We start from the raw sequence: 17953 nt of genomic DNA on the forward strand, positions 1-17953 counted from the left end.
AACAATTCAACTAATTATTAGGTTGACTGCCTTATTTTATAAAGTTTGTTACATTGGATAAGTTTGTTAATATGGAAATGCGGAATTGTTAATAAGACTAGGTTAGCTTGTTTGATTTATTTATTTATTTATTTTTTGTAAAAGTTAATTTAGCTTCAATTCAGTAATTATTACGCAGCTTTATAGTTGTTTGGTTGAATTGTAGGATTCTAAGACATGAATGTTGTTGGAAATTCTGATACCAAGTTCATTGCATTTGGGTGTTTCCCTTGAGTAGATTGTCTCTTTCAGAACTAAGGTGCGATTTTATGCAGCTATGATGCTAATTTCACTATTGAGTTTTTTTTTTATTCCTAATTTCTTGAGTTTCCACAGTTTCAATTGGTTTTAGACTGTTTTGTCCTTGGGAGTTTATATTTTCTTTGGATGGATGTTGCTTTAGGTTCATGCGATTATGACTGTTTGATTATATATATATATATATATATATATATATATATATATATATATATATATATATATATATATATATATATCTAACAATTCTGATTTGTGACATTGGGTTTATGTTTGATAAGTACAATTACCCTGTTTTTCTTTAAACCAACTGAAAACCTAGTGGTTTTGTTGGAGGAGGAATATGGAAACCAACTAATCATTTCATTACATATTGTTTTAAATATGAGCTCTAGTTTGATTTGTATTAAACATCTAAAAAATTTCAGTTGATAGTGTTTGTGTTTGGTAAACGACCGATTGTGTAAGATATTTTAAATCTTTGGATTGTGGCTATAGTAAAATATAAGGGCATTCAGAAGACGAGGAGGCTGGGAGAATAACGAGCCTACCGTTGAGGTTTTTCTTATTCATTAGTTTTTTTGGTTTATAAAATGTCGATACGGACAAGACTCGGGTTTTTAACAAGTCTACTTCTAACTTTGATCTATGTCGTATTGAGGGGTAGGGACGACCTGGAGATGAATGAGGACTGAGGACTGGGCATAGAACATAGGCCGAGAACTGAAGTCTCAACTCAAGCGATTTGGTTTCTATCACAACTTTAAGCATATAGTATCTTAGATACTTTTCTCTCTAACAGAAATTTGGAATTGAACTTAAAGGTCTCACCTATTGAATTCTTGTGTATCTTTTCTTAAAGATGGTTTTAACTTCTTTCATGTAATTTTATCTTTCAATGATAAATAAGACTCATGTTTAGTCTTCTATGTTAGGGTCAATTTTTATTTTTTTTGTTATTTTACTAGTTTATGATTTAGATTTATGTATAATCGGTTTGATTGGTCTTGAATGTTTAGTTTTCATAATTTGAAATTGCTAAATTGAAGGTGATCTTCATAGAAGTATAAAAGAAAGAGACAATGTACTATAGGGGAAACACCCAAATGTAATGAACTTGGCATCATAAATTCCAACAACATTGATGTCTTAGAAACCTGCAATTCAACCAAACAACTAAAAAGTTGTGTATAATTACTGAATTCAAGCTAAATTAACTTTTTAAAATAAATAAATAAATAAATAAACCAAACAAGCTAACCCACTCCTATTAACAATTCATCATTTCATATTCACAAACTTATCCAATGTAACAGACCTTACAAAATAAGGCAGTGAGCCAAATAATTAGTTGAATTGTTTGAAACTTCATTCTAATTGAACAATTTAGCAAATTTAGCAAGTATTTGCTGCTTTGATGCTAATTTGACTATTGAGTTGTTTTTTGATTCCTAATTTCCTGAGTTTCCACTGTTTCAATTGGTTTTTGATTGTTTTGCCCTTGGGTCTTTATATTTTGTTTGGATGGATGTTGCTTCAAGTTCACGTGACTCTAACTATTTGATTATATATATATATATATATATATATATATATATATATATATATATATATATATATATATATATATATATATATATATAGCAACTCTAATTTGTGACATTGGGTTTATGTTTGATAGGTAGAATTACATTGTTGTTCTTTAAACTAACAGAAAACCTCGGTTTTGTTCGAGTAAGAATACGGAAACCAACTAGGCATTTCATTGCATATTGTTTTAAATATGAGCTCCAGTTTGTTTTGTATTAAACATTTAAAAAATTTCAATTGAAATTGTTTGTATTTGGTAAATGATCGATTATGTAAGATATTTTAAATCTTTGGACTGTGGATATAGTAAAATATAAGGGGATTAAGAAGACGAGGAGATTGGGAGAATAACGAGCCTACCATTGAGGTTTTTCTTATTCATTAGTTTTTTTGGTTTATAAAACAGACTAGGCGTTTTATCAATTGTACTTTTATCCTTGACATGTGGCGTATTGAGGGGCAGGGACGACCTGGCGATGAATGAGGACTGAGGACTGGGCATAGAAAATAGGCCGAGAACTAAAGTCCCTACTCAAGCGATTTTGTTTCTATCACAACTTTAAGCATATAGTATCTTAGATACTTTTCTCTCTAACAGAAATTTGGAATTGAACCTAAGGATCTCACCTATTGAATTCTTGTGTATCTTTTCTTAAAGATGGTTTTAACTTCTTTCATGTAATTTTATATTTCAATGATAAATAAGACACATTTTTCATCTTCTAAGTTAGGGTTTATTTTTTTTTCTTTTTTTCTTTTTATTCTTTTTTCATTTTAGTAGTTTACGATTTAGATTTATGTATCATGAGTTTCATTGGTCTTGAATGTTTAGTTTTCTTAATTGGAAATTGCTAAATTGAAGGTGATTTTCATAGGATTATAAAAGAAAGGGTTTTAGTACTTGCGAAATTTGCTAAATTGTTTGATTAGAATGAAGTTTCAATCAATTCAACTAATTATTAGGCTCACTTCCTTATTTTATAAGGTCTGTTACATTGGATAAGTTTGTGATATGGAAATGTTGAATTGTTAATAGTAGTGGGTTTGCTTGTTTGATTTATTTATTTATTTATTTATATATTTTTCTTAAAAGCTAATTTAGCTTTAATTTAGTAATTATTTAACAGCTTTATAGTTGTTTGGTTGATTTGCAGGTTTCTAAGACATCAATATTGTTGGAATTTCTGATGCCAAGTTCATTGCATTTGGGTGTTTCCCCTAGAGTACATTGTCCCTTTCAGAACCGAGGTGCGATTTTATGCTGCTATGATGCTAATTTCACTATTTAGTTCTTTTTTGATTCCTAATTTCCTGAGTTTTCCACTGTTTCAATTGGTTTTTGACTGTTTTTCCCTTGGGTGTTTATATTTTGTTTTGATGGATGTTACCTTTGGTTCATGCGACTGTAACTGTTTGATTATATATATATATATATATATATATATATATATATATATATATATATATATATATATATATATATATATATATATATATATATATATATATATATATATATATATCGAGCAATTTTGATTTGTGACACTGGTTTTATGTTTCATAGGTACAATTTCCCGGTTTTTCTTTAAACCAACAGAAAACCAATTGGTTTTGTTCGAGTAAGAAAATGGAAACCAACTAAGCATTTCATTACATATTGTTTTAACTATGAGCTCTAGTTTGTTTTGTATTAAACATATAAATAATTTCAATTCACATTCTTTGTATTTGGTAAATGATCGATCGTGTAAGATATTTTTAAATCTTTGGATTGTGGATATAGTAAAATATAAGGGTATTAAGAAGTCGAGGAGACTGGGAGAATAACGAGCCTACCATTGAGGTTTTTCTTATTCATTAGTTTTTTTGGTTTATAAAACGTCGATACGGACAAGACTAGGGTTTTTAACAATTCTACTTCTATCTTTGATCTGTGTTATATTGAGTGGCACGGACAACCTGGCGATGAATGAGGACTGAGCATTGAACATAGGTCGAGGAACTGAAGTCCCAACTCAAGCATTCAGGTTTCTATCACAACTTTAAGCATATAGTATCTTAGATACTTTTCTCTCTAACAGAAATTTTGAAATGAACATAAGGATCTCACCTATTGAATTCTTGTGTATCTTTTCTTATAGATTGTTTTAACTTCTTTCATGTAATTTTATCTTTAAATGATAAATAAGACTCATTTTTAGTCTTCTAAGTTAGGATCAATTTTTTTCGTTTTGTTATTTAGTAGTTTACTATTTAGATTTATGTATGAAAAGTTTAATTGGTCTTGAATGTTTAGTTTTCTTAATTTGAAATTGCTAAATTGAAGGTGATTTTCATAGAAGTATAAAAAGAAAGGGTTTTAGTACTTGGTAAATTTGCTAAATTGTTAGATTAGAATGAAGTTTCAAACAATTCAACTAATTATTAGGTTTACTGCTTTATTTTGTAAGGTCTGTTACATTGGATAAGTTTGTGAATATGGAAATGTTGAATTTTTAATAGGAGTGGGTTAGCTTGGTTGATTTATTTATTTATTTTTTGTAAAAGTCAATTTAGCTTCAATTTAGTAATTATTACACAACTTTATAGTTTTTTGGTTGAATTGCAGGTTTCTTAGACATCAATATGTTGTTAGAATTTCTGACGCCAAGTTCATTGCATTTGGGTGTTTCCCCTAGAGTATACTGTCTCCTTTAGAACTTAGGTGTGATTTTATGCAGCTATGATTCTAATTTCACTATTGAGTTCTTTTTTTATTCCTAATTTCCTGAGTATTCCACTGTTTCCATTGGTTCTAGACTGTTTTGCCCTTGGGTGTTTATATTTTGTTTGGATGGATGTTGCTTTTGGTTCATGCGACAATGAGTGTTTGATATATATATATATATATATATATATATATATATATATATATATATATATATATATATATATATATAGCTATTCTGATTTGTGACATTGGGTTTATGTTTGGTAGGTACAATTACCCTGTTTTTCTTTAAACCAATAGAAAACCTACTGGTTTTGTTCAAATAAGAATATGGAATCCAACTAAGCATTTCATTACATATTGTTTTAATTATGGACTCTACTTTATTTTGTATTAAACATCTAAAAAAATTCCAATTGACATTGCTTGTGATGGTTAAAAACGGAATAGGGAAATGGAGCAAGGATTCGAAGATGAAGAAACATTGCAAATCAACTTTATTGGAAAGGTTTGTCTATTTTTAACATTTTAATCATAATTTGTCTTTAAATCTGTTGAATTTCGTAATTTTAATGATTTAACATTCTATGAAATATTTGTTTTAAAAAAAATTCAAAATATTGGAGGCATTGTATGGCACCACACCATAATATAGGCATCAAATGACAACTGTTGGAAGCATCCTACCCTATGTGGCACCAATTATTGAAGTCAATTCAAGGCCCCACAACTTTTAAGCTTACAAAATTAAAAATCATATATATATATATATATATATATATATATATATATATATATATATATATATATATATATATATATATATATATATATATATATGTATATATATATATGTATATCTTTACTATATTATTAAGGATATTGCCTATTTCTTGAAAATTAAGAGGTACAACATATATTACCTTATGTACAATAATATTAAGCATAGTTACACTACACTACACTGATCATATACATTATACTACACACTACACGGACCCTCGTCTCCTAAACACAGCCGCCATCAAACCATTTCTCATCGTCTCCACCAAATATTCATTGATCTCCACCAACGTCGGCCGACTTCCCCACCAAAGATGCAGTGATCTCTCTCGCCTCTCTCTCTCTCTCTCTCTCTCGATTGCCATCATAAAGGCTTTATGCTCCAGGCCTGGAATTATCTTGGTGGACAGATTTTCCGTTTACTTCTACCCCGGGTACTAAGATCCAAAGAAAACCCTGCTCAATTTCCCATTTGGATACTTTGATTTTGCCATGTCATACGAAACGAAACATACACTAGGTTATAATCAACTCTTCTATAGGTATGAAAATAAAATCATATTTTCCAATGTAAGCAACAATTATATGCTGATATGATTGTGTTTTTCTCTATTTTTAGCGCATTTATTAACACAGATGCTCCCTAACTTTGTTCCAATCTAGGGATTTCTTGGATGTAAACCTTATGTGGTTATTTTATTGATGCACATTTTTTTCTAGCAAACCTACGGATTTAGACCTGTTCAAGTCTATATTATTTTAATTGCAAATTCGTTATATAGTTTTGTAACCCTAATTTCATCGATTGATGCTTGCCGACTGGGATGTGCTGTTGATCTCAATCTAATATGTTTTTGAACTGATTAGTTGTTTGTGAATATTAAATCTACTTGTCTTTCGCTTATTCTGTCATTAGGCTTTAAAAGCTATCTTCAACATCTGGAACTGAGCTGCATTAGGTAGATGCAAAAACTTTTGAGATTATGAACATGCAAGTGCGCTAGAATTTTAGTTGTTCATAATCACATATTTGTCTCAGTTATATTGATCCTATATTATTGAGTTTTGAAGACTGCTTTCAGGTTTCAAATAGCTTCATAAGTTGCTGATAGAACATGCTTATGTGCAGGGGCGGACCCAAAATTTTTTCGATGTGGGGGGAAAAAAATTGAACTTTTTATGGGGGCAAATTTTTTTGAAGGTTCAAAATATATAATTTTGAATGGTTAAAAAAAATATTTTTTTGGAAAAAAACCAATTTTTTAATTTTTTTTTTTTTTTTGTTGTGGGGGCAGCTACCCCCACTATCCCCATTGTAGGACCGCCCTTGCTTATGTGTTGTTGATGATTATAAATGCTTAACTGCATAAAACCACATGTTGTGTTTCTTATTACTGATAATGCTGATGCAGATAGCATGTTTTAAATATCAAAAAAGCTGAAATAAGAGTCCCAAGAGCAAACCAATTCATGATGGGGACAGAACTCATCAGGCATCATGTTAAAGAGGAGAACATGGAAATTCCATCTATTCCACCAGGTTTTGAGTCACTTATAGCTTTTTCCCTAAAAAGAGTAGACAATAGTTCACAAACAACAAAGAATGAACCAGGGGTTAACTACATTGATGATGAAGATGTAAGAAAGTATATTAAGTGTAGACCATGGATAAACCATGGCAGAACTAATACCACTTCCGAAGATGAGTCTAAGCAGGTCATTTAGATTGATTTTCCTCTTTCTGTGTTATATTTTATATTTTTCATTAATATTCCAACTGAATGGATTACCTACTTTATATGTTCCAAAAACACCATCTGACCATTATGCCCTTCTCTCTTTTGTGAAAAATGACATGAATGTCCTTATCAATCTCATCATCAAGAGTAGCCTAGAAAGTTTGTCAAGTCCAGTGCTGTCTATTCCAGTCTTGTCATACATTAAGGTCAACGACCTAATTTTGGAACTTTGAACTTGAAATGGAATTTATTACTCATTTTTGACACCATAAGATTTCCAATTTTTTGTGTATGTTACAAAGTTTATGGTAGCTATCTGATTTTTTTTCGAAAAGTTGAATTATTTCCAAATTCAAGTTATAAGTTAGTTCTTTTGATATCAAAAGTCAAACTATACCTCTCTTTTGTTTTGTGCAAATTGCTAATATAGTAGATGTATCCACTTTAAAAGTGGATTCTTAAATTTTTAGTGATTTCTTATAAGATTTAAGGTAGGCTAGGTAGCTATCAAATTTTCTTGAAATGTTTGAAGCATTAACTCCAAATTTGAAGCTGTTAATCAGTTCTTTTGATCTTGAAAATCAAATGTACCTCTTGTTGTTGTTCAAGATGAACAAATAGCTGGCTAGAAGTCTATATAACTTAATATTACAGTTTGGGAGGCTTTAATCTGTTATTAGATTTTTTTTTTCTATATTTAAGATCGCAAAACATTACCTGTTAAATTAAATATCTTTGAATCTTGAAGAATTAAGACCACTCTTATCTGAACAAAGCCAAATAAAAGATTGCTACGGATTTTTTTTTTCTACTTTGTTTTTGGGTCGCTTTTCAAAAGAGATGAGAAGAACTCTTATTTGTTTTCTTTTTCACATCAGACTGTAGTTGTTTTTTTAACAACTCGGGAGTTTCAAGAATTTGAGTTATATTTCATCTCTCTACTCAGTTGTGTTATATAATATTAGTAGGATATTGATCCAATAATTTTCTTTAGAAATCCAAGCCTGATGATCAATTCTACTTTTCCTGAATTTATTTATACTATTCATTAAAATTGTCAGTCAACCAGAATCATATATGTTGCATGTATAAGTATACTGATTCATTATATTGTCTATTGGTTAAACTTTTGTAATGCTACACCACAAAAGGCTACATTTGATAATAAGAGTTGTTTAAATAGTTCTATACACAAAGATCTTTTTTTTGTTGGACCTTGGTCATGGTTTAATTAATAAATATTAAGCTTTCAAATAAGTAAATTTAGTGACAATGTTGTTGATAATTGCCTCTATTATTATTGATAATTCTTATCATTTTTGATAATGTTGATTATTTCTATTGATTAAGTTTCTTTATATAAAAGTTTAATGTTTAGTTATTTTATATTACGGATATGGTTGAGAAATTTGTAAATTTATATTTTGGAGACATAAATTAATCGGATATTTTACATAGTCCTTTATGTAACAACTTACTTTTTTAATATTTTTTTTAAAGTTGTTTAATATACCTATGTGAATTATTTCAGAACGTTTTTATATCTTACTTTTACACAATCATTTATGCAATAACTTACTTTTTTTCCTTTTCCCCTTTTTCAATTCATAAAAAAAATATTATATTATATAACAAATCATCAACAGTTTTTATATATCTTTTTTTGCAGTTGAGATATGTTGCTGGAGTGAAGGATATGTTGGATAATTATTTCAAGGGAGAAGAGTTTCCACCCCAATATTACATTGTGAAGGAGGCATCACAGTTGCATGGAAATGCAAATACGAAGAAACGCATGGAGACAAAAGATGAAGATGCTGAACTACTTCTGTCGTATTGTATGATTATGCACATAGCAAGAAGCTATCCGTTGAAATGAACTATTCGACACCAAATAGTCTACCAAATGGCCGTAATAAATAGCTCACGTCTAAATGAAACTAATTATCACTGATAAAACTATCTTCCGAAAGAAACTCTTTGCCGCCCGACGCTTTGCGCGGGTAAACGGCTAGTATATATATATATATATATATATATATATATATATATATATATATATATATATATATATATATATATATATATATATATATATAAGTGAAAACATGAAATTTATTTCCCAACATAAGTATCAAACCAAGGAATAAATAAACATTGGACAAAACTGCTAATCCGGCAGTAAGAGTTGTTGCCTGTATCTTGATGCAGGTTACCAATTTAATTCTAACCCAAAAAACACAAAAGACTGAAAATCTCTAATGAAACCCAAGAGAAAAAAAAAGGTTTGAAAGTTTTAACTAGTATTTACTCGACAAGGTCTAATTTTACTCTATAATCTTCAAGATATGAAAAGTCAATACCCGAACCTTGATAAAGCTTGAAAAATTCTAAAGGGAGGATCGTTCAGGTTCGTTCTTGACTTCTTCCATCTATTCCTAAAGATAAAAGAGAAATTATCGCCCGCCAAGATGTTTTTCCCCTTTCCGTTACACCACTGCAAGGTACATAAATGCAGAGATATAATCAAAAAAAATGTTATAACCCCAATTAGTATGAGACTGATAGGTATACAACAGGCGTAGGAGTTGCCACATAAGTGGAACTCACCACCACCACCACCACTAGTACACTATTCGGGTTGATGGCTGTTTTACCTTATAAAATCCCCATTGCTTTACTCATATTAGAAGCTACTGCATCTTTGATCCTTTCAACCGTGCACTTAATAAGACTATTAACTGTTGCCACCGATCCTAGTGACAGTTTGGATGTAGGAACCGAATCTACTAAAATCTGGAATGCGATGGTGAGTAATGATCCACCACTTCCACCAATAAGAACTCCTCCTTCATAATGTACTGGTCCATCAGGAAGTATGGCAAAACCAGATGGAAGCAATGCAACATAATCTGGATCACCTCCATTTAATGCAACATTCATTGCACCAATATCTACTGGTGCATATATAACATATGAACCTGTAGAATCAGTTGAACTCTCTTGTAGGATGAGCATGTTGCTCTGACTTGAATTGGCACTCTACAATGTAAACAAGTTGAAAGTTATCCGATTAATAAATTGGCAAGCGATTAAGATGTTTATTTATAAAGTTTCATATATATATATATATATATATATATATATATATATATATATATATATATATATATATATATATATATAGGGCTAGGTTATAATGTGGATGGACAATTATTGTGTGGACGTGTGGACAGTGCGATTCTATGAGAATTACTAACAGAATAAGTTGTTTAATAATGCGAATACGTTCAACCTTACAAAAAAAATGTCATTATTTTCATGCATTGTTACTAATTCTTATTCATTTTTTGTTTCACAAATCGTTTTTCACTCATTTTCATTCTGATAAAATACGACCCAATAAAAATTATGACAACATTATAACAGAATGATAATAATAATAATAATAAGTCTATAATAACCTTATAGACGATTTAATTGGTAAGAATGTGCGATAATGACAATAGTTATGTAAGATTAAACATATTCATATTATAAAACAATATATTTTCTTTGTCATTCTCACAGAATAACACTGTCCACACATCCGCACAATAGACTTTCATCCACATTTGAATTTAGTTCTATATGTATATATATATATATATATATATATATATATATATATATATATATATATATATATATATATATAGACACACACACACACAAACACCCACATATATATATATATATATATATATATATATATATATATATATATATATAGTTGTCTAGCTGTTTATATTGGATGAACTAAGTGTGTTATATTTATTTCTAGAGCTTACATTAACACGCAGAAGGGAAACACAATTTCCTGGATCACGACCATTGGCAATGTGTGCGATTTCTTCAACATGCCCACAATTTGAAAGTATGTCCCACTGGATGAATAAAAATAGAATTAAAAAGCTAATTCCATATGAATATATAAGGTTTTATATTAAAGACTAGTTGCATAATTACCTCACTCCTAGAATTCTCATCGCGGAGAAAATTGAAAACATGTTTTGGGTGAACTGGTAACCAAAATGAAGTTGCAGCACTTAGCACAATACCAGAAGGCCTGCCTGGATCATCTACACTCTTTCGGGTCATTACACGCACATCATCTCCTCCACTACCAGATAAACTTGTCCATGTGTGAGCAGTCGAAGCACCAACCCCACTACAGAAGCTCAACACCATTCTTTCTGCTAACTTCAACATACTCTTTCGCCCTTCTGGAGACGTTATAACTATAAAAAGAATGAATAGGATAATCATTAATTGATTTTATTAAATGATACTAGAAAACGTCTTTAATCGGATACTAGGAAAGATATGATTGTGAACTAGGACACTTGCCTCCGACATCTCCTGCAGGAATATTGCTAGCCATTGCACTTGCAAGTCGTTCACTTTGTCTATCTAAAGTGGCTACCCATCTTTTTGCACCAAATGCAAGACCAGAGTTTACTAGTACCTTATAGATATCATGAACGTCCCCATTATCAACTTCAACATGTTCAATCCAAGTGACCTGGAAAACAAAAACCAGACATGATTTGTGAAATCCGTTTACTTCATCAAAGCTAAAATAATACATTGATTGAAGCTAGAGAGTGTACCTTTGAGTAACCATTAGGAAGTTCTTGAATCAAGCAGCCAGAGGGCCTTCTCCTACATCTTGAAATTGACGATGAGCCCATATTATCCATGGATACATCAACAACCGCCCACGTCCCATCACCATGTTGTTTACAATACCGAACGAAATAGTTTTCTCGTGTTGGAACGAGTGGTGAAGGAATCTGATATTCAGCTGTCATCTGAAAAAACAAACTGTTTAGAACAATATATAAATAAATACAATTGGGGTTTCATTGTATAGCTCACTACAACAAATACATGTATACTACACTTCATTTCACCACTATTTATCTTAATGTGCAGATACAATAATCTTTTTCATACTAAACATATGTGAAAAACACATGTATACTACACTTCATTGTATAGCTCACTACAACAAATACATGTATACTACACTTCATTTCACGACTATTTATCTTAATGTGCAGATACAATAATCTTTTTCATACTAAACATATGTGAAAAATACTTCCTTAAGTATAATGGAACTATTTTACACATCTAGAATATTCCATTCAGATAACTACGTATTGTTTAGTTTATCTTTAGCCAAATTTCTAGCTAATTTTATCTGCTCCTATATATATATATAGGATCTCTGCTTGTACGATAAAAATTAATTATTAATGGAATAGAATGTTTGTTTCTCAGTTTCTTTATGGTATCAGAGCCTGATCCGTTGCAGAAAACCTAGATTGGAAGCCGCCATGACAGGAGAAAAGGGCAATGGGGGGAGGGGGGGCAAGAAGACTAAAGAACCCATCGATGCTAACTCTATTCATGTCAATTCCCCATACTACATTCATCCGTCAAATTACCCTAAACAGATGCAGGTTAATGATGTGTTGAATGATAACAACTTCAACGAATGGAAGCAGGAGATGATCAATTTTCTGTTTGCCAAGAATAAAAAGGGTAAAGAAGGTTAAATCGAGAATTTAGTGTATTAGGTAAGGTTAAACAAACTAAATGAGTGAAAAATATGGTAAAGAAGGGAGAATTTAGGGCCAACAAGGGTTAACAGGAAACAAGGAGGACGAGGGTGATCTTGAAATTCTGGGTTGAGGTTGAGGGATAGAAAATGAGTGCGTTATCATAGGCAAATTCTTAAAATGTGTTAAATCAAGTTAATATTAATTTTCTAAACCTACATTGGTTTCCTTCATTTGATTTCTTTCTTAAACATGCAAAGGTTTTGTCAATTTATCCTACACCGACGCAAGGTTTGTCGTTTTTCTCTAAACATGCATACTTTCAAATTAGTTGTCTCCTATACCTTTTAAGGTGATATTGAGCAATCGACTTCAATGAAATATGATCTACCACTATTAGATTGTGATACCAGTTTTTCTTTATGGGTAGCTAAGATTAGAGCATTAGTGGCTTAAGCAAATTATGATGATTCATTGAATTCTTTTTAAAGCGAAAATTCAAATCATACTAGATTAAGAAAAATAAGGAGAAAGATTATAAAGACCTACTTCAAATGCAACTTCATTCTCCAAACATTCAACAAGCTAGAAGTTCTAAAGGAGAAGATTGAAACTGCTCTTTGGCTAAAACTATAATCCATATGGATGAAAAAAAAATCTTACCGATGAAAATGCATTTAAAGCACAAGTTGTTTCTATACAAACTACAAGATGAATGAAACCTTATCATTCATATTTTTTGATTTCAAAGAGAAAATTTTTGATGTGGCAATGATGGAAGTGACGTATAATGAGGAACATTTGGGTTTGCTTATGTTATTTCATTAGGTTCATATTCCAATTTCAGAGACACCATACTTTATAGTTTTTACCCGCACTCTCAGTCAGGTTTATGAAATCTTGTATGCTAAGAAAAAATATGAAACAAATTGTACTTTTTGATGGACCAGACATGCAAATATTATAAATAAAAGGGGTGAGACTTAAATAGATTCAAGGGTAAAGATGACAATTCTACAAACTAAGCCTATGAAGTTCCAAATAAGAGGTTTTTGTTGTTATTGTTGGATATACCGACATTGATGATTAATATGGGTTCTTGATTGTGATTATACTTACCTTATGTGTCGACATAAAGAATGGTTTACCACCTTGTAACCATTTCAAAAATCAATTGATTATGAAAACAGTTTTCAATGACGATGAGATAACGGTCCTATCGGCCATCTTCAACCACGCCGTCCTAAATACAAAAGTAAAACAATACCTCCTACTTTTCCACTTTAGTGTAATTCTTGCATAACTGTCTCCAACCGCCCTGAATGATGGTGTACTCTGGCTTAAATCTAGAAAATCCAACATTTAAGGGCTGATATAGGGATTACAAGATTCCTAAAGATTACTTTATCTTTTATGACCCTAAACCCTAAACCTAAACCCCCAACCCTAATCCTCAAAAGATGAGTGGATCGGAAGAGCAGACGTCACTTTTATGCTTCGTCGGAATTGGTGATATTTCTTGTAGTTACATGTACCGATCAATTTGATTAATCGGTCTGCACTTTTAAGTCTAAGATTCGAAAGTGATTGTGAAGCATGTACTTCACAACTTTTTTAATTTCAAATATAATATACCCAAAAATATTTAAAATCAATTGAATTATTGCAGTGGATTCACAAGACATTGGATGACTGATTTCTTACCACTTGAAGAGCTCCATTATAATTGCCTGCCACCCCGGTTGAAAGCACTTCTAAAGTCATTGCTCTTGAAACAATGCCACAAAACACATTTGACCATTGATGCTGAAAAATCAAGGTTAGATTAGGGAAGTGCTTCATAACTATAATAAAGTTACCACAAAAAGATAGCATGTTTAGTAAATATATATATATATATACCACATCCATTAGAATTTCCACAACAGTCATATGATTCATGATGACGACCATCGATTCTCTTGAAGCTTCAGATTTGAATCCCATCAGTTTCGGTCCAATGCCTCTAGGAAATGACCGCAGATACTCATCTTCGCTTAAAATCTCATGAGAGTTATTTGAGGTTGGAACCCACAAGGGCTCGCAAACCTCAGCCATTCTAACTAGTTCCTCCATGGCTGTAACAGCTAGCTCAATGATAATAGGTTTCTCAGCCTCAGTAGGGCCAGCCAAGGACCGAAGAAGGTCGTTTGCTCCAAACATCTCGCCTACCATCCCTTGTTGTGGACTAAAACTAGCCACAGGTAAGTCAAGTGAGCGAGGGGGTCCTTGAGACGATGCATCAGGGTAAGAGAGCATTGGCTTGCCAACATACTTGGCAGCAATTCCAGATATCCTATCAATCTGTTAAAAAAGCCAATGAAATAACTTTGGTATGTTATAAAAATAGCACTTACCCTACTTAAACTTGTGAGGAAAATATTATTTCTTAGGGTAAAATCTAACGTACCTCTTCTCGTAGACGAGCATTTTCAATCCTCAACTGTTGTTCATCAAAAGACATTTCACCAATAGCTGCTGGCCCTCCACACTTAGGACAGGTGGCGTTTGCGAGGGCTTCCTTGTACCGTATGTTCTCTGCCTGGAGCTTTTCATTTTCATTCCTCAGCTGTGAGTTATCAAAGCGTTCATGCTGAGCCTAATATAGAAGGAAAATGAAAAAGGCCAAGATTTGAGCAGTTAGCTTATACAGTATAATATCCATTTTTAACAGCTAGCTTATTTAGAATAATGTTGCTTGTCTGTATACAAGTATAAGTGCAAATACAGTCAACATATTGTATATACCCATCACAGGAGAGGAAAAAAAGGTTAAAACAGCTGCTAATTAGTTTCGTTACTTAATATACGTTTACAAAATTGCAACTATATATAGTTAAACCAATTGATGTCAGAATACGAAAATTAATAAAGGATTATGGATGTATATATGATCATAAATAATTTTTCTCCATATATGACCATCTGATTCGGATACACCCATTCAAGATTTATCCCTGTGTACATATTATACGACTTTGAACAATACGGAAATTGCGATATTGAGCCTCTTAGCTCTAATATAGACAACCAACTATATCAATGACTAAATATGTCTTGCTAGTCATTTATGATATTCATTGAAAATGATAACACTGAATAAAGAGATCCAGGATCATATTATAGTCGCATACATAATTAAGTTGTATAACATAACCCAAGAAAAAAATGTTGTACAAATTACATAGCAACTTCTTTGAACCTTCATAGTACAAATTTATGTTTTTGTGCAAGTTACTTACCTTCATTTGTGTTCGTTTGTTCTGGAACCAAAATTTAACCTGCAAAGGCTCCAAGGATAGTCTTCTTCCAAGTTCCTTTCTTTGCTTATCATCGGGATGGGGGCACTCTTTGAAAAACCTACAAGTATATTAAATAGTATAAAGGTAAACAACCGAAAACAGTAATTCAAACTTCTCTCCTAAAAGAGTCAAGGAAGGATTAATAACATGTACAATCGCACTCAACTCCTTCCAAATTTGTATTTGATAGAAATAATTTTTGAGATTTCAGTAAAAAAAAAAAAAAAAAAAAAAAAAAAAAAACGAAATTAAAGAATTTTAGCCGCTCAAAAAATTTATGTATACACTTAGTAAACTCAGCGTACTAGATATTCTAGCTCCATTACTACATACATGAACTGTGTTCGAGCCACACCCATTAGAGTGAAAACAAGAAAAATGAGATATACAAGATTAGGGTAAAAGAATAACTCACGCTTCCATTTCCTGGATTTGATGTTGAGTATGGCGATGGTAGCGTTTCTTTTTATTGACATGTTGACTGGGATCTTGATCATCACCTGAACCAGCTTCCGTGATATCGTTCCCGGATTTACTATCATGATCGTCATCTCTAAGCATAACAAGATTATCTTCTGGGGCTCTATGACTCATATCAAGAAGATGATGATGATGATTTTCAAACATGTTTGGCTGAAACATCTCTCCTTTCAAGGCTGCTTCTGCTCGAATTTATGAAGAGCTTAGCTTGAGGTTGATAATAGAAATTTCCTGAAAATAAAAATATATAATACATGATATAAAATTACATATATCCAAGCTCAGGAGAAACAAATATTTTTGTGACTCATTAATTTTCCAGGTTAAAACAACAAAACATTAAATATAAATAAAGAATAGAAAGGGGATACGCTAATAATTAACTTTGACTAGCTAGTTGCACACGTAAACACAAATGAAAAACAATATATTGCAGAAGAAACGATATTTTTATTCTAAAAGTCAACTTTTAATGACTTTGAACTTTTAGGACTTGTTCCTCCTCTCTCTCTCTCTCTCTCTCTCTCTCTATATATATATATATATATATATATATATATATATATATATATATATATATATATATATATATATATATATAAGAGCCCGTTTAACAAAAGAAGTAAAGCTTATAATAGGACTTTAAATGGAAATTTATATTAATTACTTTAGGACAGTGTAACAAATATAATTTTCAATCCATCTGGCCTATGAGACCAAATGTGAGAAAGTTTAGCCCCAAAATAAATAGAACATACATCAGTTCAAAATAAAATATAACTAAAACCTCCATAATCATTTCAATTTCCTACCGTATCTTCTCTTTCAAAGTAGAACATCGTAGAAAAAATAAGCAGTTTATTGCTTACAAAAGTGGAGAAGATGGACTTACTGGGTTTTTTTTTTTTGCTTGTGAAGCTTAAAGTGAAAGATCTGGTATTCGGGAAAGAGAACAATGCCAATGGAAAACTTTCAAGAGAGTAAAAGAGTAATTTCAGGCGGTGTTTGGAATGACGATCACCGAATTTATTGTGAAAAAAAGTCTGAGAGAGAGAGAGAGAGAGAGAGAGAGAAGAGGAGGAAAGGAAAGGAAAGGAAGAGGTTGGAGGATTGAAGAGATGACAGCCAAAGGAGTTAATGCAGAGGTATTGAGAGGATGTGCATATGCATTAATTATGGAGGATTGAAGTTTTAATTGCTGTGAGAGAGAGAGAGAGAGAGAGAGAGAGAGAGAGAGAGAGAGAGAGAGAGAGAGAGAGAGAGAGAGAGAGAGAGAGAGAGAGAGAGATTTCTATCTTTTTTTGGTGAATCGGCAAAAATAAAATAAAAAAGTAAAAATAATAATAATAATAATAATGATAATAATAATAATAATAATAATAATAATAATAATAATAATAATAA

General features: G+C 31.3%; 2 protein-coding genes across 5 annotated transcripts; one reads left to right on the plus strand and one right to left on the minus strand.

The window, feature by feature from the left end:
• Positions 1 to 5527: 5527 nt before the first annotated feature.
• LOC145004182 (putative inactive lysine-specific demethylase JMJ19) lies at positions 5528 to 9041 on the plus strand. Of its 4 annotated transcripts, none has more exons than XR_013662310.1 (3): positions 5528 to 5922; positions 6793 to 6920; positions 8789 to 9041. XR_013662310.1 is itself a non-coding variant. In XM_078963070.1 (3 exons), the coding sequence occupies exons 2-3, from the start codon at positions 6851 to 6853 to the stop codon at positions 8996 to 8998; spliced, it is 456 nt and encodes a 151-aa protein (XP_078819196.1). In that variant the 5' UTR covers positions 5533 to 5900; positions 6793 to 6850; the 3' UTR covers positions 8999 to 9041. The 4 variants fall into 4 exon arrangements, 3 of the variants coding, with proteins under 3 accessions (XP_078819196.1, XP_078819197.1, XP_078819195.1); XM_078963070.1 differs by having other exon boundaries at positions 5533 to 5900; positions 6793 to 7096; XM_078963071.1 differs by having other exon boundaries at positions 5534 to 5814; positions 6793 to 7096.
• Positions 9042 to 9217: 176 nt separating this feature from the next.
• Positions 9218 to 17659, minus strand: LOC145004846 (homeobox-leucine zipper protein MERISTEM L1-like). Its single transcript, XM_078963852.1, has 12 exons — positions 17442 to 17659; positions 16485 to 16780; positions 16010 to 16127; positions 15178 to 15366; positions 14631 to 15071; positions 14433 to 14534; positions 11772 to 11972; positions 11509 to 11683; positions 11128 to 11399; positions 10950 to 11045; positions 9777 to 10161; positions 9218 to 9616 (listed from the first exon to the last, which is right to left on the minus strand). Exons 2-11 carry the CDS (start codon positions 16709 to 16711, stop codon positions 9778 to 9780), a joined length of 2205 nt encoding a protein of 734 aa, XP_078819978.1. The 5' UTR covers positions 16712 to 16780; positions 17442 to 17659; the 3' UTR covers positions 9218 to 9616; position 9777.
• Positions 17660 to 17953: the final 294 nt, after the last annotated feature.

This window comes from Lactuca saligna, chromosome 7 (genome assembly GCF_052625555.1).
Source record: "Lactuca saligna cultivar CGN05327 chromosome 7, ASM5262555v1, whole genome shotgun sequence".
Classification (NCBI taxonomy): Eukaryota; Viridiplantae; Streptophyta; class Magnoliopsida; order Asterales; family Asteraceae; genus Lactuca; species Lactuca saligna.